General features: G+C 44.2%; 2 protein-coding genes across 4 annotated transcripts in view; both read left to right on the plus strand.

Moving 5' to 3' along the window:
* Shc4 (SHC adaptor protein 4) overlaps positions 1-12,971 on the plus strand; it is a 92,383-nt gene extending 79,412 nt beyond the window's left edge. The window contains exons 10-12 of the mRNA XM_055620222.1: positions 12-185; positions 8,457-8,710; positions 12,817-12,971. Of these exons, the coding sequence (XP_055476197.1) occupies positions 12-185; positions 8,457-8,710; positions 12,817-12,969 (581 nt within the window). The 3' untranslated portion in view covers positions 12,970-12,971. The remainder of the gene's footprint in view (positions 1-11; positions 186-8,456; positions 8,711-12,816) is intronic.
* A 4,523-nt stretch (positions 12,972-17,494) lies between these two features.
* The window catches only part of Cep152 (centrosomal protein 152), a 58,198-nt gene continuing 50,646 nt past the window's right edge, over positions 17,495-25,046 (plus strand). For 2 of the 3 annotated variants that reach the window (XM_055620471.1, XM_055620551.1), the window contains exons 1-6: positions 17,495-17,697; positions 20,977-21,087; positions 21,867-21,970; positions 22,189-22,261; positions 22,372-22,611; positions 23,474-23,639. In XM_055620471.1, coding sequence (XP_055476446.1) covers positions 21,004-21,087; positions 21,867-21,970; positions 22,189-22,261; positions 22,372-22,611; positions 23,474-23,639 — 667 coding nt within the window. In that variant the 5' untranslated portion in view covers positions 17,495-17,697; positions 20,977-21,003. The remainder of the gene's footprint in view (positions 17,698-20,976; positions 21,088-21,866; positions 21,971-22,188; positions 22,262-22,371; positions 22,612-23,473; positions 23,640-25,046) is intronic. The other variant, XM_055620627.1, reaches the window with a different exon arrangement.

Genomic DNA, 25,046 nt, shown 5'->3' on the forward strand with positions numbered 1-25,046 from the left:
AACCACTCCAGGTACGCCCCATGAAGGAGAGATGCAAAGTGATGGCGCGTGGAGGAAGCACTCCAGCAGAGTGGATCTCTTTGATGACCCCTGCTACGTCAACACACAGGCTCTTCAGGGTACCCTTGGCCATGGTGGGAAGCAAAGCCCCGCTCAGCCACAAGGGAACCCGTGGCACCTTAGAAGTAAGTGCCTTCCCACTGTCTGTATTGGTTCCCCGGGGCCGTGGCAACCACTCACCACCAATCACCATTCGCTTGACATCTGATTCTTCAGCTTATGAAGGTCACATGTCAACAACGCTTGGCTTACAGGCACTCCAATCACTGTGTCTGTCTCACACCCTTTACCTCCTGTGGCTGGACATTTTGGACAACTGCCTCTCTGAGGTGGTTGTATAAATCCTTTTGCCAAAAGAGACAGGTGATTAAGACTTGAATATATCTTCTGAGGGACCACTATGGATAGGCACTGTCTCTCACTTAAAAAAAAAATGTTTGGCTTCATCTTTAGGGAGTTAAAAAGATTTCTTAAAAAACCTTTTTGTTGTCTTGTTTGGTTGGGGTATCACATTTATTTGCTTATTTTTGCGTGTTCACACACATGTGTAAACACATACAAAGGCATTCAGGATAATCTGCAGGAGCAGGTTCTCTACCGGCCGCCTGGGCGTGGGGATTATCCTTGGGGGTGAGGCTGGAGGCAAGTGCCTTTATTATTTCTTGACCTCAGTCCTTCACTGTAGTTAAGGATGAATCAGATCTTTGCGGATCAAAGATTTAGCACAAAGTGTTTAAATAACTCTTTAAACACTGAATTTGCCTCCATTTCTTTTGAGTCTCTGATGTGTGTTTTTGATCAAGGAAGAACTCTCAAAGCCAGGTGATAATCCTGTATTTGTTTCTTTGCAAGAGAAACAATGGCCATTATTTCTGTCCTGCTTAGTGGTGTGGCTAACTCTATCACCTCAAACTCCTTGATAAGACATCAATTCAGCACGGAATGAGATGCTCTGTCCTCCAGTCTTTTGCAGGTCAAATACAATGACTTGAGCAATCGTTTGCTTTGTTTAGTTTTTTTTTTTTTTAATTTTGTTTTTGCCAATTTGCTTCAGGTGGTGAATTCATTAGTAGGAGCACAGATAAACAAAAGGCTACACAGAGAAACTTCTGTCCCCAAAAAGAAAAACCAACCAAACAAACAAAACAGAACACATTTTTATAATATTAGTTACATGATACCTATTACAGTGCACTTCCTATTTTATTTTTTTATCTTAGCTAAAAATTTGTCCACTTTTTTTATGCTTAAAAAGCTGCAATTCTTAGTATCACACACACACACACACACACACACACACACACACACACACCATATTCTATTCTTTGTCATTTAACTCTACTTTGCTGTAATTTGGCTATGGTTGTATTCATCTGTAGGAGCCCACTGTGACTACAGGTTTGTCCTACTGAGCAGAACTGAGAGGCCCAAAGCCTAGAATCATTAAAAAAATAAATAAATAAACAACAATGTTTTTCACAAAATACTGTGCTCAGAGGTTGGTGTGATATCAGCCTTGGCTTGCTCCAAAGCTGGAGAGGCTGCCCCCAAGAGGCCCTGTCACTGCCCAGGAGGTTCTGTAGAGCTGCCAAAATCGGCTTTTCAGCTAGGGCAGCTGAGAGCTGAGTGTTTTCAAAGGCCAGTTTGTTGGGCCCGGCCTTCAGCAGAACCTTAACTCTAGATGAAGTGAGCCCTCGCCGTCAGCCGTGTGACAGGTGGTCTGTCTTGTGGTAGAAGAAAGTGAGACCACTCTTCACACTCCCTCCGACCAGGCCTGTTCCCTGGAAGAAGGTTGACATGTCCGCTCTTTGTGGGCACCACTGAGGATCCGGATGCAAAGCAGGAGACTGTGACTGTGCTGAGGGGACAGTGGGACACACTACAAGACTGTGAGGGCTTTGGCCAGCTCCACAGAGCCTGTGTGTTCTGCCAGCATTGTCCTACACAGCCCCCGGGTGGACGGGCTTGTCTAGCCCCGAGAATCTGTCTGGATGTCGGCCAACTGAGGCAGGGCAAGCCCTGAAGGGCTAGTCATCTGGACCCTGACTGCTGGTCTAGGGGGGAAAGTGAAGGGGGAGGGGAGTTTGGGTCTTCCTTGAAGAAAGTGCACTTCTGTCCATCAGAGAGGGAATGTTGAGACAGTGATGGGCTATTCATTTGAGATGGTTGCAGTAAGTCCTTGGAGTAAGCTCCTCCTGCTCTCCCAGCCTTTACTTCCTACTAGGACTTAATGTGCATAGCCTCCTGGGCTTTCGGGGGACCCCTTGAGGTTAGCATTAGATTGCTGTTCTTCCCTCAAAAAAAATCGATCCTAGTCCAAATGCATTTTTAAAAAATGTTGGTTTAAGAAGATCTTATGATGAGACAGAGCAGTGGTCATTTTTTTTTTCTACTTATTTTCTCTATAAAATGCCTTAAATATACCTTCAACGTCTTCTCTGTAATTGTTCCCCCTGTTTCCTTTTTCTTTAAAGGTCCTTTTAGCCTCTTTTATGCAGACTTAGCCTTATCCAGATAAGGGTACTGATCTGCTCAGAATAAAGACACCCACCTACCCACCCACCCCCACACATACCCAGAGTTCTGACTGGCAGGGCTTCTGGGTCCATTGCTCCGAGCTGCCAACAGGAGGCATTTGAGGAAGCCTTATTGTTCTTGCAGCAGAGGGGGCTCTCTAGCTCTGCTATAGTCAGTATAAGCTTCCATAACAAAGGAAGCTCCCGGATAAGGCATAAGGCAGACCCGGCTTATTTACTCCTAACCTACTTGTCTGTCACAGAATTGTTGCTCCTGACATCTGTCTTCCACATCTGGTTCCAGGTGCCTGCCTGGGCCCTCGTCTCTACTCAGCTAGTGAGAGGAAAGGCAAGGGTGGTGCATGAACATCCCTCTAAAGGGTTTGACCCAAAGTGGCAGACATCATTTGTTTTCACTGGAAGACATTATTCATTTCTTCACTCACTGCTGCAGAACCCAGACACGTGGCCACCTCCCTGTAAGAGAAGCTAAAAGTTACTGTATTCTGGTGCCTAGCGTAGGGGTCCAGTAGTGTGGCGGCAGGGGGATGTGACCTATGGACAACTACCAGTTCATGCCTCTGTCTCTGCTATGTACCTCTCTACCTCTCAAACATCCTAGTGGTGCCCTATACAACAAGGCACAGAACATTCAGTGGCTGGCTGTCCTTATCACCTGCCAAACTGCCTTCTTTCTCTGCATTCAAACCCGATGGTGGCATAGGAATACAACCTCATGGAAAAGCCACAATCACAAAGGGACAGCAGCCACTGGAGTCCTAATGGGTAGGACCTCTGAAGACTTCCTTAGCCAGACATGACACCGCTTTCTTCAGTCCCGTCTCACCTTTGTGAGATGGTTCTGGTCCATTTTTGTCTGTGTGCTGTGCTGGGCCTCCTGGCTTCTTCCTGCCACCATCCTCCATGTGTTCACCTAGACCAGGGACTCAGGGTGTGCCTCTCTGGAGTCTTAGCCTCTTTTCAGCCTGTTTCACATTGCCATGGGCATGAGGGTTTGAAATTTGTTTCAGGGGCCAAAACATAACACAGAGGCATGTACATTTCTTGGCAATGTACTTTCTCCAGAAACTTGGTACAAAATAGACCTTTGTTATTACTTTATCGTCCCATGGAACTCTGGTAATGTCTCTTGGGCTGCTTTCTATTATTCAAATATGCCTTTGTTAGGTTTTTTGATTTTTTTTTTTATTGATCTTGCTAAAGCATCTGGTTTTCTGTTTGTTTTCTTTTCTATGTGATTAATTTCCATTCTTATCTCTACTGTTTCCAGCATACCTCCTCTTGATCGGTTTGTCTTTTTGTTTGGCTTCTGCTGTGTTTTCTTCTACAGGCCTTATGATTTTATTACCTCTTGGCCCTTTATACTTTATATGAGATAGTGAATCTAGCTTTATTTCATGTGAAACAGCTTTCCAGCCTCTGTTGATTCAATACCTTCTGCTTCCCCTTCTGCCACCCTGTTATACTCAGCTCCTGTATTTGCTGTGATTTCTAGGCTCCTTATTACACCTTCTCTATTGGGCCAGTTTTCTGTTCTATGCTAATGTACTTATTACCATATACTAAATTGACAAGCCTTTGTAATTTTCTGAAAGAGCACATAATTCTTTCCTTATATTGCAAATACTTTTTCTTGGTATTATTATTATCATTATTATTATAAACAGGACCCGGCTCTGTAGACCAGGCTGGCCTTATATTCATAGATTCATCTGCCTCTGCCTCCTGAGTGCTGGGATTGAAGGTGTGTGACCATGCCTAGTCTTGGGGTACTATCTTAACCTCTCATCTATACTTAATTTTTCTTTGGTCAGAATTTTCTAACAGATTTTCAGGTGCTTTGTTGAGGTGTATTTTTACATTCAGCAATACAAGCAAAATACCTATTATGTAATCTGTCAGGTGTCAGTATTTCCAGGTTTCACAATTAAGAAGTAGCATGCTTAGCTACTTAGCAAACTTTGGCCGTCCCCCTCAAATCCATGCTCAGGGTGGTTTGCAGACCTGCATGGAGCCACCAACTGTCGGCCTTCTGACATACACAGTCCAGGCTGGCGACAGCAAGGGAAAGCTCTACCTCATTTTGCTTTTCACGTTCTAAGCACTTGTTTAAAACAAGTGTAGTGACGCATATCTATAGTGCCAATATTTGGGAGGCCTCCCAAGAGTTCGAGACCACACTGGGCTGTGTAATGAGTTTGGGGATAGCTGGTTACATAGTCAAATTGTCTCACAAAATGAAGAGCAACCAAACAGAAGCTTCAAGTGTCCTTTTGTGGTACATTTAGTACCACTTCTCCCCACATTTTTGTGCTTTTTTTTTTTAATGGTTTTGCTGTTTTAAAATGGTCCCCAAGTGTAGTCAAAAAAAGTGCTGTGTAGTGTTTCTAAGTGAAAGGAAATGGTGAAGTGCCCTCATGAGAGAAGACAGGGTTATAAAAACATCAATCAAGTATGAATTATAGTGCTGTTGGCTATGATTTCAGAGTCAACAAAATATGCTACACCCCATATTTTTAATCCAAAACCCACACAAAATAAGTCTGTGTGCTAGCTGAAGAGACTGTTGAGGCCTGAGGCTTGTTGGAAAGGAGACCCCATGTTTCCTGTAGGAGTGAAGGTTCATTTTCACCAATTCAGCGTCTACAGCAACTTTCTAAAGCATACAGATAGCCAGGCCTGACCCCGCTCTCAGTCCCCTGCAACAGGACACGAGGTCGTGTGTTGAGGGGACAGTACAGTAGCTTTAGACAATGGAAATTTCCCCTCAAATTTGATAGTCTCCTTAAAGTTTGCACCTTCCTGATGTATCCTTAATCATGGGACTGTCTCGATTTTTATGTGCATTTTATTCTGGAGAACATTTCTAAAACTCAGAAGTAATGTAGATGCTCACAGCATACAGGTAATAAAGAATGGGGTGAGGGAGAAATCAACTCCTTCCAAGCCCTAATCGTGTACCCGACACTCTAGAGATCAACAGTTTCCTGTGATTACTTTCCAAATGCTGGTGAGTCACTGAGTACCTCCTACTTAGCCCTCTGCCCGGCTCTGCTTCTCTGGAAAATGAGCTCTCCCCCCTGCACCTGCCCACCCATCTCCGTCTCAGAGATGAGCCCATCATAAGCACACAGTCTCCCCTGTTAGCGTCAGTCGCCTCAGAGGGAAGGTTACTATGCCGCAGCTCTGAGCCGCCATAGTCAGTGATGAGCCAGAGTGGACTCTTTCTTTCTCTGTTTTATTGTTTCCCAGGTTAGCATAAGTTTTAAAGTTAAAACGAATTGGAAAACCCATCACATTTTTTTTTTCTTCTAACAGAATTTGATGCTAAGGAAACATTTGAAATCGCTCAGCACGCCGTGCCTTGTCCTTGTCCTAATCTGGGAAGCTATGTTAGAAACTCTGTTTGCAATCCCAGGGCTGGCCCACGAGCTGTTGACTCTTCAAGATGATATAATGTCTGTTTTTCTTCTGTTTTGTCCTTGTCCAGAAGCCATCCATAATTTCAGGGCAAACCAAAAGTGCACGCCACACTGAGCTGCCTGCACCTTCACGATGCATGCCTGCATGCACGGCCTCACACTCACGCAGAGCCTGTCCCTGATGCAAACACACACGGGACTGCTCATTACAAGTTTTCCACTGTGTCCAGGAACAGGCAGCGCCAAGGCCAACTGCAAGTATTAGTCAGTGTCTGGACACATTTCCTCAGGCCTTTTCTGGCAGCAATTGGAAGTTGATTTGTGGGGGAACATTCTTTCCAGCTTTAGGCTGAAGATGTTTTACAAGATACGTTTGTGGTGCTAGCTGTAACTGTTTCATGACGTTCTTATGTCAAATAGATGTGCTTAAGTAGGGCGGGGCTCCAACACGCTGACAGGGAAGTTGGGCTATTCATAGGGCACTGCAGGTTGCCTACACCTCACAGCATGGTGGAATGCAGGTTGCACAGTTTGAGCCTGGTGCTCTTGATGAGGCCTTTGCCCAACGGCCTGTAAGTGCGTTGTGTTACAGAAATGAAGAGTGGTTTCCATGCAAAGATCCTTCGTGTTTCAAAACACAATGCTGGTTTCTATGGTTGTTTTCTTTGTCAATTTACCATTAAACATATGGCTTTTTAACAAAGTTCAGTCACAAAATTGATATAGTTAACTATTTCTGGTGGATTTTAAAAAAAGATTTATTCATCTTAACTTTGTACATAAGTATTTTGCCTGTGTGTAGGTACACCACATGCAGCTGGTGCCCGTGGTGGCCAGAAGAGGGAGCCAGGTCCCTTAGAGCTAGAGTTACAGCTCTAGTTATGAGCCAGCTTGCAGGCCATTGGACTGAATCCAGGAGCCTCTGCAAGAACAGTCAATGCTCTTAACCTGTGAGCCTTTTTTTTTTTCTTTTGCTTTGAGGCAAAGTCTCATTGAGCTGTATAGGTTTGCCCAGGCTAGACTTAATACTCAGCAATCCTCCTGCTTCAGCCTCCTAAGTGTTGGGGTTATAGGAGTGCTATGTCTAGGAGATGCTATACATTGTCCTGACAGTGTTGCTGTCTCCTAGGGACCTTTGTGGGCACTACAGAGCTAGGGAAGCCAGTCAGATTTGGCAAATGGAAATGGAGTTTTACATCCAGTGCCTCGGAGTTTGTTGACTAAAGAGCCCAAGCGTTGGAGTCCTTGTTTCAAATCCCAGATCTACAGCCTTAACAGTGTGGCTTTGGATAAGTAGCTCAGTCTTTTTCAGAATCCAGTTTGGGGACCTAATTATGAAAATAGCATGAGTCGTGTAAAGGCCTTAACAATTGCCTGTTGTTATAAACAAGAATGATACAATAATTCTTACCGCGAAGAGCTACGATGGCGCTGTGCTCACTGACACACCCAATGGTCTCACTCTCGGTGCTCCCAGTCTGGGACTAAGCTTTCTTCAGGACGCTGGGAAGTTGCCATAGGTGGAGCTCTCCTAATACTGCGCTTTCTTCGCTCTCATCCCTTCTGTGGTTCAGACAGGTGAATGGTACTGACCTCGGCAGGGCCGTTCTGTAGCAGTGCTGGGCTAAAGAGTTTGCTAAGAAGGATGAAAAATTTAGGTGAGCTAAATTCATAGATTTAGCATTTTATAAACTAGTGTAAAAGTAAAAGTGATAGAAGCTAAATGTTAAAAAACAAGTGAGGATAAGTCAAAATTTTGGTTGTGGCTTTTAAAAGAGTTTAGAAAAAGTCCCCATGAGGATCCAGTATTGATAGTGTAGCCAGAGGCCTTGAACCAGACCAATGACTTACTGCAATGAACATGTGCAAGTAAAGGCTTATGCTGTGTGACATATTTTGTTTGTTTCTTCTTAAAATTATATATATATGTGTGTGTGTGTGTGTGTGTGTATATATATATATATATATTTTTTTTTTTTTTTTTTTTGCTTTTTTTTTTGTGGTAGCGGAGGGTGAATAGGAAGGGACGGGAAGATGAGTGGGACTGGGGTGCACGATGTGAAATCCAGAAAGAATCAATAAAAAGTTAAAAAAAAAAAAAAAGAGGTTAGAAGCACTGTAGAAGTTATCTGTGATTCAGGTTCAGACTTTTCCCTTTTTAACATGAGGCCCCTGGAAAGAAGAGCCCCTTTCCACAGTTACAGAAGCAGTTCTCATGGGCCGATTCTACTTCCCCCTGAAGAAGAAACTCTTAAGCCGGATGACCTCTCCTAGTGACAGAAACTAAAAAACAATGTTTAAATTCATGTCTAAGTTTGAGCCCGCCATGATATTTGGTCCATGGTATTGTTTAAACAGCTCCTTATACACAGGAGGAAGGACAAATGGATGGGTGAGGGGATGACTTGGTGATACCTCTTTTGTGTTTTGACTTCAGAGGTACCAGAAACTGTGCAGCCGGGAGCCACCACTCAGCCTGTGAGCTCACACTCTTTACCACACATTAAGCAGCAGCTGTGGAATGAAGAATGCTTCCACGGCCGGCTGAGCAGGGGGGCGGCAGAGAAACTGCTGGTGAAGGACGGGGACTTTTTGGTTCGAGAGAGCATAACATCTCCTGGCCAGTATGTACTGAGCGGACTGCAAGGTGGCCAGGCCAAACATCTTCTTTTGGTGGATCCTGAAGGCAAGGTATGACTGAGCTCTCATGTACTTCACATGTCGAAACCACAGACAGTATTCAGTAGAGGTCAAGGCTAAGTGTTGATGTTTTCTTAAACCATACAGCCAGAACTAGTGGTGTGGTTAGGACTGGAAGCCATCCTAGAGCATGGCACAGAGGACAGCCTCTTTTGCCCCTTCTCAGTTCAGGTCAGTAGGACAAACCTGTAGTCACAGTAGACTCCTACGGATGAATACGACCACAGCCAAATTACAGCAAAGCAGACTTAAATGACAGAAAGAATAGAGCATGATGTGTGTGTGGATGTGTGTGATAGTAAGAATTGCAGCTTTTTCAAGCATAAAAAAGGTTGGGAGAACATTAAAAAACAAACAAACTTTTGGTTAAGACATAAATGAAATAGGAAATGTACTATAATGGGCATCATGTAACTAATATTATACAAGTTTGTTTTGTTTTGTTGTGTTTTGAGCCAGAGTTTCTCTCTGTAGCCCTGGCTGTCTTGGGCTCTGTAGACCAGGCTGCCTTGAACTCACAGAGATCCAACTGCCTCTGCCTCCTGAGTGCTAGGATTCAAGGTGTGTGCTGCTGCCATCCCCACCCGACATAAAAGATTTCTATACGCAGCCAAATGCCAACAAACTGAATAAACTAGAAGAAATGGGCAGGTGTCCACACCTTTTATAGACAGAACTCCGCCCCTTTTAATGATGGAAACACTTAAAGACTAAGAAAGCAGGAAGAAATTAGTAGTAATAAAATTACAAAAATAGTAATAGAAAGAACACAGTAAATGCTACATAGGAAGAGTTTATAGCTGACAGTGAATTTTTTAATGCAAAATTAGTTCCATTTCTATACACAAATGAAAACTATTTAAAAGGAAATAAGAAAACAGTCACATTTATGATGGCACCAATGGAAAAAATAAAAAAAATACTTAAGAATAAACTCAACCAAGAAGAAATACTTATGCAGTGAGAACTATAAAATATCTATGAACGAAGCTAAAGAGGACACAATTAGTGAAAAGACTTCTCCTTTGTGGGCTAAAAGAGTGGGCATTATTAAAATGTCCACACCACCCAACGGAATCCACATCCATAATCAACATTTTCATAAAACTCCGGATGGCATTTTATAGACCCAGAAAATCCTAAAATTCACGGTCAACTAATACAAAAATCTGAATAACCAAAACATTTTTTTTGAAGACTAATAAAGCTGAAGACCCCCAAACACATTACAGATCAATGTTAATCAAAACAGTAGTGTTGACATAAAGTTAGAAGTCTAGACTGATGGAACAGTATGATAAGCCCAGGCAAAAGGTCACACGTGCCGTCAAGTGGTCTTCAAGATCACTAAGTCTTCTTTTTTTTTTTTTTGAATTTTATTTTTTTCTTATCAGTTACATTTTATTAACTCTGTATCCCAGCCGTGTCCCGATCCCTCATTCCCTCCCAGCACTAAGTCTTCTTAAAGCAAGCACTGGAGAAGAGATGCCCTCCAAATGCTGATGGGAAACAGGTACACGATGTGGAGGATGAAACTGGATTCTTACACCATTAGTAAAAGTGAGCTCAAATGGGTCAAAGACTTGATTGTAAGATGGAAAAGTACAACACTTCCAGGAGAAGGCGTAGGAGAGTACTTCCATAACAATGGTCTTATTGAACATTTGTTAGGTAAGATTGCCAGAACACAAGCCTCAAAAAGCAAACACAGAGAAGCGGGCCTGCATTAAGCTAAAAGCTCTTGCACTGCAAAGTTTATGGTCAGCCCACAGACTGAGGTAAACATTTGCAAACGATGAGTTTGATAGTTAATATTCAAAACACGTACGGAAATTGTGCAATTTAGAAAACAAAGCAAAACAAAACATTTTTTCCAAGACGAGTCCTTTCTCCAGAGAAGACGGCACATAGATGTGAAGAGATGTCTAACATTTCTAGTCAATAAGAAACGTGGACCAAAGCCGACGTGAGTTTTCACCTCAAATCTATTTAGCTGGTTATTATGCAAGACTAAAAAACAGCAAACAGTTTGAAAATTTCTGTGAAAAGTAGCAACCGCACTCTGGACAGTAGTCTAAAAGAACAGAAATCATCATCTTTAGGAAACTTGCACTTGTGTTCCCAGCAGTGATAGTCCAATGGCCAGGAAGTGGAAATAATTTCAGATTGTGCATGAGAAGAGAAAGAAGACATACAAAGGAATACTGTTCAGCCGTGTGAAAGACAAGCATGTCACATGCTGTCGTGTTCTCATGAATGTTGGGAGGATTTTGTTAAGCAAAACCCAGCCAATCCCTGGACAAATGTCACATGATTTGACTTAGCTGAGGTTTCTTAAGAAGCCAGAATCCTAAAAGGCTAAGTAGTATGGTGGCTGCCAATGTCTGGGACAATGGGGAGTCAGGGTTCTGAAAGTAGCATAGTTTCAGTTGGAGAAAGTTGGAGTTGACAGTATTGGGCTAGATACTTCAAGCCTCATGTAATGGATTTTTAAAAACCACACAGTCCTTTTATTTATTTTTTATTTTATTATTTTATTTTATTTATTTGAGACAGGGTTTCTCTGTGTAGCATTGACTGTCCTGGATTTGCTTTGTAGACCAGGCTGGCCTTGAACTCACCCCGGATCTTACACAATTCTTAAAAGCTTTTGTGGGTGGTGCTGTAAAAGCAAATGTCAGCAGGGCCTGACCAGTTTATAAGGAAGCAGAAGGGGTAGGTAGTAGAATCAACAGAGGCTGGTTTGTCTCTCTGTTGAACTGACAAAATAGTCACCACTCAGCTCTACCCAACTGCTGCCATGCAGGCTAGGGGCCCAGAAGGGCCAGACTTATTTTTCCAAAGAAGCCAACAAATAGAGTTTTATGTACACTCTCTTCATTTTTAGCTTAGACTGCCTTACAGATTCTGGTTTAATGACATCTGGTGGAAGGGTCCAAATGCTAACATGTGGTGTCTGCAGTAGGAAGGTTACCCTAACATCTCTCTGCAGGATTGCCTAGAGAAGGCACAGTGGAGGCTATGGGGCCGAGAGACAGCAACTGGGTGCCTCACGGTGGGAGGTGTGGAACCCTGGACCAGAATGTCAGCTGCAGAGACATGAGGGAGAGGAGACAGAATGAGTTGGAATTAAGAATGAAGGCTTGGTCAGCTAACCTGGACAGGAAGAGAGAAAAACTTCATTAAGATCGGAAGACATTAGAGGATACGCTAAAGCCACGGCCGCCTTTTCTTTGTCTTGTGTGCTTACAAAACTGAGGACGCTTTTTTATAGATCTAGTATAAAAATCGAAGTCAGGAAATTCAATTATAGGTATCATTACCTAATTTATAGTCCATATTCAAATTCTGCCAGTTATGCTGAAGCCAATATGCAGGCAGAGCTCAGAATCCCCTGCAAGCCGGTAGCACAATTATCAGGTAGGTGCTTGCTGGCTGCAGGCCTTCTCTCTCTTGGAGGTTGCACTGTCCTCCACACAGGAGGCGACCAAGCCAGTGGAGCCCAATAGACAGTAAAGCATGCAGAGGATAGGTGCATGCTAATGCTAGGAGGAAATTCTACAAGTTTATTTCCTTCAGCAGGCAGATAGTGAATAGTATGCAACGGACATGTATGCATCAGCTGCTGTTTATGAAGCTTGCTGGAAGGCGGCATGAATGCCTGAGAGGGAGGAGGAGGAGACAGGCTTTGTGTTGAGGCTCTCGGGAGAGGTGGGCTTTCTCCAAGGGGCCTGCCTTAGGCAGAGATGAGGTAATTTGGAAGATAACTGCCATCCCAGGACGGCGCCCGCACACGAATTAGCTAGATAGTTATAGAAGTGCTGATGTGATAGACACCATCAAGCAAAAGCCTTGAAGAGAAGTGGATTGCAGATCTGGACTGAATGACGAGTGCCTGCCATTTCCTGAGCTTGTAGGAATGCTACTGTAAAAGGGCACTGGGAAATGATAAAATTATGTATTAAGGAAGATAGAACTGAAAATCACCTTTCCTTCACTCAGCAAAAGATCTACTTTAGGGATGCTCTCCCACCATTGTTGACCCCTTTCAGAAGTGCTAATATTCAGCCTAAGTATATTTGTGCTTCCTTTTCCAGGTGAGAACCAAGGACCACGTATTTGATAATGTGGGCCACCTTATCAAATACCACATGGATAACAGTTTGCCAATCATCTCTTCTGGAAGTGAAGTAAGCCTTAAACAACCAGTAAGAAAAGATAACACAGGACTTTTGCATTCCAAGAAATGACAACTCCGGACACTGTGGCAGTACTATCAGAAGAATATCCTTCCCATGTCAGGAACAGTGACAATTCCAACCTTTTCTCCAGATTAAATAAAAGAACACAAACTGTGAAACATGTCTTTCTTAGGACCCATGGACCACAGCTTTTATTAAACAGAGGACTAATAAAATATCTTCTGAATATGAAAACCGGAGCAGAAGAACTTTGGTCCATTTGAAAAGGAGTATTCCATACGCACGGGAGTCACTTTTTAAAGGTCACATTGCATCGATTAAAAACTAAAAGCACAACTACAATTTCATATGCTAAAGACAATTTGAACTGCTCAGGCAGTGGTATGTGCCTTCAACTTCATCATCTGGGGACATTTTCATATGGGGGAGATTAATTCCAAGTGTCTTTGTGTTCTATAGCTACAGAACCAGTTGCCAAAACAGTTTTTCCTTGCTCAAAAAAGCTAGAAGCAGCAACTTGACCGGCAGTTTGACTTTATTACAGTTTCTGTTTAGCAGCACTTTTTGCTGCCCTGTTAAATATGAGACTGACATCAAATTCAGACCATGTCCAGGCTTGTGGAACGAAAGCAAAAGCAACCGATGGTTTCATCAGTCTGTCTCATCTATTGATTAAAAGGTTGGGGCCCAAGTTTACTGTCCAGCACTCCTCAGTCTTTGCTGTCGGAACTGTTCATATGCAGCATTGGACAAGCACGTGAGGCCAAATCTCTTGGTTATTCCTGGTTTTGAGTATATGGATATAAAAGATGGGGTTCTTCATGTGCAGTCCACACTAGTTCCATTCCTATTGAGTGTCAGAAGGTAATTTAAAGTATAAGAAACTTTCCTTTTGATTGGCTTCCACTGAATCCTGGTGTCACCTCAATATGTGCCCTATCACCCTCTTTCTATGGGTTGAAGGGCTTGGAAAGGCCTGTTATACACCACGTTAAACCAGGGGTGAAATTAAGAATTCTTGGAGAAGCTCTAGGTTTGAACTAATCATCACTGTGACTCTTGACAGGTTGCTAACTAAACCTGTCTGGACCCCAGTTTTCTTGTTTATAAGATAAAGGAGCACAGAGGTGCATTTAGAGATCTGTTGTCATCCTAACACTGCAGTTTTTCCTCCGTGAGAAGTTAATACTGATAAGCAGCCTGTGCAGTTAGGGGAATACATTTAGGACTTCCCCTTTCTTCTGTGTTTATACTCTCTATACAAAGGGTTTAACCAAATCAGCACCTACATAGTTTGAACCCAAGTGTTTCAGAATAAAGCAGGTGATTTTGGTTCAAGTGGATCTGCTTGATTTTAATAATAACAGAAATGCTTCAGTCTTGCTTTTACATATAAAAATATACCATCACTGGAGAGAGAGAGAGGGAGAGAGAGAGAAAGGCTATGAATCCTGAGTTTGCTGGATAGTTATCTCAATACCACTTCATGTTGGCTAAGTAGACACAACCTAACCTTTATGATCATGATATATTTGGTAAGTTTCAAGTACAATATGGGGTAGTTGATTTTGGGTAGAAATCATCAGTCCATTATTGAAGTCTTGCATTTTTAGGTAACAGCTCATCCTTTTATTTCTTCAGCCACTGGCTTCTTGGGTAGGTTTGTTTTCTTTCCATGGCTAGAAAATAATGTATATTCCACTGACCCCGCCCACATATCTTAGATCGTAATCATTTTTCTTCATACAGCGATCAGCATAATGATAGGAACGTGTAGGCAGGCTGCACCAGAGAGGCAGGGCAGATAGCGCAGGCACTGATGGGGTGGGCAGCACGTGTGTAGGTGTGTAGTCAGCACTGGACGGAAGTGGTGTTGCAGCTAGCGAAGCAAACACTGCACTTTCAGAGACTGTGGACGCCGTTCGCACACCCCTAGAAGATGCAAGAAATGTCTGCATGCTGTTTTAATCTTCTACTCTCAACCTCTATTTTAAAATGGTGGTCCATTTGCCCACAAATATCTGTAAATGACTTTTCTAAACAAATAAACGATTATTGCTTTGTGACAACTGATAATGCCTGGTATTTGGGACTTGGAAATTTTAACATGTGTAGTGGATCAGTGTCTTGGCAGGAAACAGGTGGCTCACTCAAAGTGGGTAATTTGAGGAGATTAATAAAGGATATTTGAGGTATGGGCCAAGTACAGAGAAACCATACGTAGAACACAGTGCTCTCGGGTCCAGTAAAAGGGAGAAGGTGAGAGCAGGTATTGATTCTGGAGGAGAGCTGTATGGCTGCACACAGGAGCCGTCAGTACTGAGGCCACAACTGATCCTGGTGATGCAAAAGAGAGGATTTCTACTCCAGTCTCTGATGTGCTGTGATTCTTCACCAACTGAGATAACTTGAACGTAGAGTGATGGAGCTTTTTTGGTGTGTCTTGAAGGTCGCTTCCCAGGGCACAGCCGAGTGATACCAGGGAAAGCCTCCTCTTGGGGCTCTTGGTCCTCTTAGTAAAGTAATTTAAGAGTGGACTCAAACAGAAGCTTGAAGAAAAGCCTCAGGGTAGGCAAGTTGTGAATCTCTGTAGCTGCCTAGAGGAGGAGAAAAAGCCATGCTGTTAAGCTAGAGTACAGGCCAACAAGCAGCCAGATGGTGGCGAAGGGGAGCTTTAGACAAAGAGTGAAAAAGCTCAAAGCCCCAGAGAAAACACTTGGGCTTTGGCCGGCATCCAAAAGCAAAAGCTGAGCAGAAAAAGGAAAGTTACTCCTGTTTGAGTCAGGACTCACAAAGGCAGGGAGACTCAACAGAACTTTGTAGCCAGTCTTTGCTACTTTGTGGGTTCTTTTTTTCCCCACCCCTACTGGTTTCACCCTAACACTCTATAGGGGAGAAAGGAATTAGGAAATCCCTGAGTCTATTTCTTTCCTTTTGTTTCTTCTTTGACCAAGGCTACTAGCAAACCACAACCAACCTCCCTGAATGACCAACAACCACTGACTCCCCCCCCCCCCCCCCCGCTTTGAATTTATGTAGCCTCTGAAAAGTTCCCAGAATTCCAGATGACACACAATCACAGAAATTCTCTGCACCTGCAAAACCGTGCCTCTGCTAGGGAGGTAAATCAGAGTCAGCTGCTGCAGACAGAGGAGCCCCACATCCCTACACCATTCTTATACTATTTCTATGTTTTTGAAAGAAACCAAGATTCCAGAATTCTTAAAGATGTCACCGCAGAACTTCATGGCAGATAAATTCTGGAAGGAAAAGTATTATCTCAACAAAGAGCAAATTACTCCCTTTATTCCCCTGACCATTCTTGGAGCGTGTGCCCGAGCAAGGGACACCAGACTTTTGGGTAATGAAGCTTGCCCGAGGCTCATTCTCATTAGCAGATACCTCAGCTCATCTTCAACAAATGCTTTTCATTAATGTTTTCTGGGCCCAAATCATTAATTCACTAACAAGTTAACACAGCTGTTTTGAGTGTGTAGCACAGGCCATGAACCATGATGATAAATGCTCAATACCCCAAGACGTTCATATTGTTCTATGGGTGAAGAAGACATACAGTAGCAAAACAGACACCCAGCTTTTGTGGCAGGTGCTCACACTGCGTTCAGCGGTAGCAAAATCCAGTTCTGCTAAGTGAAGTGGTGTGTGTTCGGAGGGCTCAGCACGGGTGGAGTTGGAGCAATGGAAGCGAAAAACCAGCCCAGGTGATCCTGGAACTATTGTTTGTTCCGCCTCGTGCTTTCATTGTTTCTCTGGCTCAAGCTCTCCTTCTGCACCAGAACCCTCCCTCGGCAGCTGAGCGTCCGTGTAGGCGTTACAAGGACGGGATGGGCAGGTGGCTGAGCAAAGTTAGCCAGATATTGTACTCCGCATGGTACGCATGGGAAAGGTTGAAAAGCACGTGGGAACCTATGCCACCAAGTTCTCGGTGTTCACTGGAACCCTTCCTACTGAAGAAGCGGGAGACTGTAATTGTCCCAAAACCCAGGCGCTACATACACCCTCCACAAACCAATTAATTAGACAGGCAAATGAAACGCGGAAAGCGGAAGTGAGATTTAGCCGAAGTGGTTGTGAACTCCCAGTTCGAGGACACGATGGGACTTCACGACACGCTAACGTCCGAGAACATCCACGGAAATTAAAGTTCGGAGCGAAGAGGAACCTGGGAGCAGGGGCAATCTCATCAGTAAACAAGAAGACGCCAAATTAACCCGGTCACCGCTGGGAGCGCAAGCGCTCCTCCGTTTCCAGGCAACCGTAAAAACCCTCCGGGAGGCTTCTGTGATTGGCTCACGACCGCCCCAATGGGGCTCCGAGGAGCTTCCCGCCGCCGCTGGCGCCCTCTTCAAACAGCCGCGCTGCAACCACCGCGGGCGACCTCTCAACCGACCTTGCGGGAGGCGGGTCTTCCGCCGCGTAGCTCCGCCCAGCGGGCCGGCCCCCCGAGCCGAGGCGCCTATTGGAGGAGGCGGCCGCGCGTTGAGTGGCGGGGGGTTCGCGCGTTAGGGTGCGCCGGGACGGTGCCCGCGGGCTGGAGGTCGGGGTAGCGGGTTGCTGGAGGGACCCTTCGGTGACTGCAGTCTCCCGGCCGGGCCGGCTGCCGCGGGATCGGGAGCCGCCTTCGAGTCTCCTGCACCGGGGCTGCGGCGCGCGCTGGCTCCCTGCTCGGCCCTCGGCCCTGGCGCTGCACGGGCAGACCTGTGAGCTCCCGGGGTTCCCGGACGCCGGGCCCAGCTCTTCGGTAAGGGCTCTAGGGTGAGTACACTCAACTAAAGGAGCTTCCCGTATTTAAGGGTTGCTGTCCCCTGCCCACCTAGGTTTGTCCAAGCTGCTGTTGGCACCACCGATCGCAAGAGGTGGTGTCTATGTCGTTCGTGTCTATGTCTGCTTTGCCCCCCCCGCTCTCCGTGCTTCTCTGTGCGTTTTTGTTTGTTTTTTAGTCAGAACACCGCCTGGAAAGTGTCTAAAACAACCTGTTGCGTTCTGGTTGTTCATTCTGTAAGAGAAGTTAGCATGTAAGCTAGTGGGTGCACTTTCCCAACTCCCAGGGCATTTACATTTAGCCCATCTTGCAGTTAGGAATTTTAGTGTGGCTCAAACTCAATCTCACTTTATAGTTTCACAGTACGAGATCCCGATGTAAATAAAGGCTGAAGTTTGAAGCCACAAGCAAAAGATAATAAGACTGCACTCCGGAAGTGCGCAGAATGGACCTTTGCTGGAACAGGCACCTAGAGGAGGGCGGCGTCCTCATCCCGGAGTTGTAAGGTTTCCCACTGGCAGTCACGGCCACTGCTTTCTCACACCTACGCTGCCTTTACCCTGTTTCATTACTAAAGAAATGGAAGCAGTTTAAGATTGCACAGCTGCCTGAGTCCAGAATTTCAAAAGAGGACCTTCAGTGCTTCATTGCTTACAGCCATATTACGTCCTTCAAGGTCTATCCGAAGATCCTTTCTACTGTGTCTGGAGAGATGGTTCAGCGGTTAAGAGCTTGTCGCTGCCCTTGCAAGGGGATGCGGATTCATTTCTCAGCACCCCACATTGCATAGGCTTACAACCTGCGACTCCAGCTCCAAGGGTCCTAAAAGCCTGTGTCCCAGTGGCTGTATTTACTCATAATTAAGTAATGAAGCTGATGATGATATCGATCTTTCCGCAGAAGAAAATATACAGTAAAGTTTGGTCACAAAAGCGAGGTTCTGGAGGTTTTTATCCCTTTGTGTGTGTTGGGGGGAGGGGTGGCCGCAGCATCAGCAAACTCCCAGGGACTCTACCGAAAAGTGTTGTCAGACAATATTGCTGTTGATTGCCAGTATTGTTACTGATTGTTTTTCAAGATGATTTATCCGCTCGTATTTCACCAAAAGTTTATGAAACCACGAAAAACCATAGTGTTAAGTGTGGCTGTCTTTAATGTAGTAGTTAAAGGTGGCACCTTGTTCCTTCAGCTATACTTAACCTTCTTTTGTGTGTGTAGCTGTGCTCTATAAGGTGTGTGTGTGTGTGTGTGTGTGTGTGTGTGTGTGTGGAGTGAATATGGCTCTACTGGTGTCAGGCTATGCGTAGATGTCAGAGGACAGCCTCAGTTTCCACCTCATTTGAGACAGCGTGTCTGTTGCTGTTCCAGTGTTTACTCCATGACTTTCCGGACAGCCCCTCATCTGTGCCTCCCACCTTGGAGAAGCTTTAATTTCAGATGCCTATGTTCTGTGTCTTGCTTTCATGTGGGTTCTGAAGATTTGAACTCAAGGTCTTCACACTCGCGTGGCAAGAACTTTGATGCACTGAGCCATCTCCCGAGCCTGAGCTCCGACTCTAATAATTTTAATGAGCATTTATATTTCTTCCTAAAGTTAATGCTATTTTTTTCCATCTTAAGGTGTCATTTTCTTGGAAAATTTGTTTATTGATACTTTTTATTAAGTGATTTGTAAGTAGTTTTACACGTTTTGTAACTTTATTCTTGTCTTTGTTAATGTATTCAGTGATAGAAGCTAATTTAACTATAACTGATGTCTTGTTTTATAGAGTTTAAAAAATGAGCCGGGTGTGGTGCCCATACTGTAATTCCCACACTTAGGGAGGCAGAGGCAGGTGGATCTCATTGAGCTGGAGGCCAGCCTAGTCTACAAAGTGAGTCCGGGGCAGCCAAGGCTACACAGAGAAGCCCTGTCTCGGAAAAAAAATTTTTTTTTTACCTTATGTGCATTTTTTACCTTATGAGTCTTTTGCCTGTGCACCTCTTGTGTACCTGGTGCCTGTGGAGGACAGAAATCGGCCTCCTATTGCCTGGAACTGAAAAAGTTAAGGTTGTGAGCTGCCCTATAGATACTGGGGCTTGAACCTGGGTCCTCTGCAGATGCTTTTGACTATTGAGCCAGCTCTCCAGTCTCTGGAAGGATCGATCTTTCTTCCTGGAGGATGGAGGCCTCTGGGTCAACTTTGACCCACATCTTTAGGTTAAAGTGTATTTCTGTTTTCATCATCTGAGACTCTGTGTACTCAGTTGGAGCAATGAACTGAATCCAGAGATGTGAGAGTAGTGTTTTCGCCTCACCATGCCAGCCATAGGTTGTCATATTCTCATCTTTATCTGATGATCTGTACGTGAGAATTCCAGCAGGCACTGAGTGAGACAACGCTTCCATGTTCCGGGGAGGGTGTGCCTGTGCGTTTTGTGCCCTGTCTGGTTAAAAGCACCCATGCTGTGTTCACATTTTAATAGCTATAAAACAGTCTGTATTTTAAAAGTAACGTTTCATAATTGAATTGGTTTCTTAGTGTCAAATGGGATTACATCATACAGGGGTTATCTTAGATCTGATAAAGGGTGTGTGTGTGTGTGTGTGTGTGTGTGTGTGTGTACAGGGTTAACAGTTACAAAGTTTGTAATGTAGTTTACAACTTAACAAAAGGGAGTTATTTTCCTTATGGCCAAATGCATTTGTGTTGCTGTGTCCTGATGCTTCCTGTATGACTCACTTTAATGGCATTTTATAGCCTGGAAGTTGTAGGGAATGAGTTGTACCTCAGACCACACACAGAAGCACATTTCCCAGGTGTGAGGAGCCTGAATCGAGTCAAGTGTTAGCTAGGCCACTGCTAGCACGGACTCACCTTTTTTTCTTTTGGTCAGAATCATTTAATAATCTGGAATTTGGGGACTTTAGGTAGAGTATCAGGGTCTCCGTGTATAGTTTAAACAACCAGAAGCCTATCCAATGTTAGTGGCGGCTTCCGTGGGAGCTTTTAGACTCAGAGCAGCATGGTGGCATAGTCCTAACCTGCTCCTCTGCCCTGTGGTATATGCCGGCCCCTGACTGCTGAAGAGGGAGTCATGAAACCCTAACCATGTTGGTCTCTCTAGTTTGTTAGTGTTTTAAGTTTTTGTTTACAAACATCTTAATGCTCTAAATACCTTTCAGTCCCATGGAAAACCTGGTCGGTCACTGTTTTGTTGACTTTTTGCATTTTTTCTTTGTCGTGACTTGCTGTCATATGGCTGTTTGTTTGTTTGTTTGTTTGTTTTAGTGAGGCCCAATTCTCCCCAAGAGGACCATGTCATTGGAGTTTGGCAGTGTAGCACTGCAGACAGAAAATGAAGAAGAGTTTGACAAAGAAGACTATGAAAGGGAAAAAGAGGTGAGTTACTTGAAAAAAGCTCCAGAGCCCAGTGTTCAACACCTGATTATAATTATGCCATCTTGTGTCATTTTGAAGGGATTTATAATTCATAATTCAACAAGACAGAACTTACTGTTTGACTTCTAAAAAGATAGAGGAGTTGGGGGCTGGAAAGATGAATACACGGGTCCTGGGCATCCGTCTTCCCAGCTCCCATCACTCCTATCATTCTGCAGTTGCATATAGATATTGAAGTTAGCCTTGTTTTCTCAGTGTATGCAGAGAGTATCACGTGTCTCCTCATGCTGGAGGTTAAGCAATTGTCTCTAATCAGTCACTCCCTGGAGGGTGTCTAGGGCATTACCAGAGCTTATGGGCGCCCAGGACATCTGCTGTTGCTGCTGTTCCCACCACCTGGGCAGAGTACATCTGGCAACTCAGATTTCCTGTGGGATGTCTGATGGCAGGTCTGCCGTGTGGAACCCGACACCGTGAGAGGGTACCACGATTTACCATGATTCATGGTTGGCTGTGTTTTTATAAAGAAGCTTTTCAGTTGTGGTGTGTGTGCATATAAACCTGACACCCTTGTAAGGGTGTAAGGCCTGCTGTTAATCCTGGAGTCATGCTTTCCCTTTTCCTCAAGTGAAATGATGAACACGATGCATGGACAATTTAAGAAACTCATTAAGAGGCATAAGAAACCTCTGCGTACAGTCACTCACTGGCTTCAGAGCAGCTTGGGTGGCATCTTCGGTTTCAGTCCGTGTGCTATTGACGTGACTCCCCTGACTCAGTTGCAGCAGCTACTCACAGGCCTTCCTCACGACATGCTGGATGATGACCTCTCCTCTCCTGAGCGCCTTGACTCTGACTGCAGTACGGACGGCATAGCGGGAGAGTAAGTACCTGCGATCACTTCCTCTTGTTCATGACCGGACTTCATCAAACTTCCTTGATTCTCTGCTGGTAATCAGATAAACTTAAGCTTTAGACTGATTTCTAAAACTTTTGGGTTCAGGCTGAGGGGAAAAACAAATCCGAGAATCTTAGGCTTCTTTGTGTTATTTCTGGCTAAATATGATAAAGTGTAGCTCTAAAGTATTGATTTCTCTCAAGATTTCATCCTTCTGAGCAACTGGACAGGAAGTGGATTGAGCGTGACATACTGCCCAAATCTCACAGTGGGAATGTAAGTGCCTGTTGTGCCACAGCGCTGATGCGGGTTGGCCAGAGGTGAGTGCCTTTGTTTTACTCTTGTTGACTAATATGGCTGTCCTGGACTTCTATTTTGGAGCACAGTGTGGCAATGGCTGGGAAGAAAATCCAAGTAGAACTGAAGAGCAGCATCTCGGGTACCAACCTGGAGAAGGCGGGGATGAGGGCGGAAGTGGCTACAGCCCTCCAAGCAAACGTGAGCAGACAGAGCTGTACCACCTCCCTGAAGACTTTAGGCCGTACACCGGTGGTCAGAAGCAAGAATTTCACAAGCAGGCAGCCGGTGTCATTACGTTTTCGGATCCTCAGAGGGACAGTTGTCAGGTACTGTAAGAATCTGATTTTGAAGAATTTGTGTGTGTGTGTACATGTACATGCCTGGTGTTTGTGTGTTTAAGGAAGTGCATGAATGCAGTGGTAAAACATTGTAACAACAGTTTCTCTGACTCTACTCACTCAGGTTCATGATAAAATAGTCTGTTTTCTGTTTATAATTTAATGGCATTGTGATGCTAAACCTGATGTTTAAAACGGAAGCTTTTTGGACGTAGTTATTTAAACATTAAATGTTAAGTCTGTCAGGGAGCAGCTCCTCATTTACCATTGCTTCTGGATTTTGGCTTTTGTAGGATGCAGGCCCACATAACTGAGAAGCATGCAGTTTTGTTTTTTTTTTTTTTTTTAAGGTTTATTTATTATATTTACAGTGTCCTGCTGGCACGTACACCTGCATGCCAGAAGAGGGCACCAGATCTCATTATAGATGGTTGTGAGCCACCATGTGGTTGCTGGGAATTGAACTCAGGACCTTTGGAAGAACTGCCAGTGTTCTTAACCTCTGAGCCATCTCCCTAGCCCCCTAGGTTTTATTTTTGAAATTGATTCCATTGTATGCTCAAAAGGACTATGAAGTAATTAATAGTGTTTAGTTCAGTGAGTACTATTTTTGAGAGAAAATGTCTGTGAGAAGTTGGTCATGATTTGGGGATTGTGGGTCAGTTGGTAGAATGCTCGCTCAGCACACATGTGGCTCTGGGTTCCATCCCCATTATTGCATAAACCAGGTGTGGTGATGCACATCTGTAATTCCAGCACTCAGAATGTAGAGGGAGGTTTCTAGCAAGGTAATTTTGGAAGGAAAAAAACCAAATTTTAATTGTCAATTTTATTTGTCATCCCTTACTAGCAATTTGGCTCATTACAAAGACCCAACTGTCAAGCTCTGGCGCCATATAAAGCTATATATAAACCTTACCACTCTTCTGTGCAGAGCAGTAACTCACCAGCCCAGGAGGTAGTAGGAAGTGACATGTTTGAAGGCCTGCAGCAGCAATTTTTAGGAGCTAATGAAAGTAGGTGTTCTACTTATATTTCCTCTATTTGACTGTTTTTGTTGTTTTGTGTTGAGCTTAGGGCCTTCTGTGTTGCTCAGGCTGGCCTCACACTCATGGCAATCCTTCTGCTCCATCCTCCCAACTATGAGAAGTAGAGGTGTCTGTTACTGCACCCAGCTATTTTATTTTTTGTTAACATAATTAGGGAATTTTGAACGCTTAAAAAGTAGTTTTGTACACATTCAAGAATTCATATTTTAAAAGTAACTTTCAAAGAGCCCCTGTTTCCTTATTTGGAAGGTAGATACTGAGTTATTTATAAGCAAATTAATGGGCAGTTGAGCGTTTATTTTGAAGTAGTATATTGAGCTAGGGAGTGGTGGTTCACCTGTACTCTAGCTGTTAGGAGGGGCGGCGGGAAGATGTCCGTCAGTTAGGGCCAGCCTGAGTACGCGGTGACAGCACTCAAGGTCAGCCTGAGTACACATGAGAACGTTCCAGGCCAGCTGGAATTGCTGGTGAGACCCCATGCCCTGTCTCAGAAAAGCCAAGGGCGGCGCAGTGGTGGAGGGCATGTGTGGCATTTGGCAGGCCCTTGTTTTCATTGCTGGCACCTCACAAGAAAAAAATGTTGGTGGGGATGAAGATAAAATAAAACTTCTGTGAATCATAACTGCTTTGGGATTCCATGTGCTGTGCTTCCTAATGTCGAAACATATGAAACTAAAATGACAGAGGAAAGCGCCCACTGTGTATTTCAGCCGCTCTGAGCTTAGTGGGTTTGTTTGCTTGCTTGCTTGTTTTTTGTCTGCTTTGGAACATGAATATACTTACCCCCCAATCTTAGATTTCTCACTCTGAAGACATGCAATTAACAAATCAGCTATGAATTTCTTAATTTTACTTTTACCTTTTATATTTTTTAGTGTGATGATTATGCAAACGTGCTATTGTATTCAGAACTGATGCTGATCTCGGGTTTGGTTATGTGTTACTTGCCCCCGTTTTAGTCAGTTACTGTTCTGTTGCTGTGAAGAGACATCGTGACCAAGGCAGCTCCTTATAAAAGAAAGCGCTTAATTTGGGCTTGCTTAGAGTTTCAGAGTTTAGTCCATTATCATCATGGCGGGGAGCATGGCAGCATGTGAGAGCCACATCATGGTCTGAAGGCTCAGAGAGAGGAGGAGAGAGAGAGAGAGAGACTGGATTTGGCATGGGCTTTTGAATCCTCCAAGCCTATCCCCAGTGATACACCTCCTCCAAAAAAAAAAAAAAAAAAACACAAAAAAAAACAAACGCCATAGCTCCTAATCTTTTTAATCCTTTCAGTTAGTGCCCCTCCCTGGAGACTAAGCTTTCAAATATAGGCGTCTATAGGGCTGTTCTTATTCAAACCACCGCATCCTGCAGCCTTTGTCTTTGATG

Source organism: Psammomys obesus, unplaced genomic scaffold (genome assembly GCF_907164565.1).
Source record: "Psammomys obesus unplaced genomic scaffold, mPsaObe1.curated_primary_1811, whole genome shotgun sequence".
Taxonomy (NCBI): domain Eukaryota; kingdom Metazoa; phylum Chordata; class Mammalia; order Rodentia; family Muridae; genus Psammomys; species Psammomys obesus.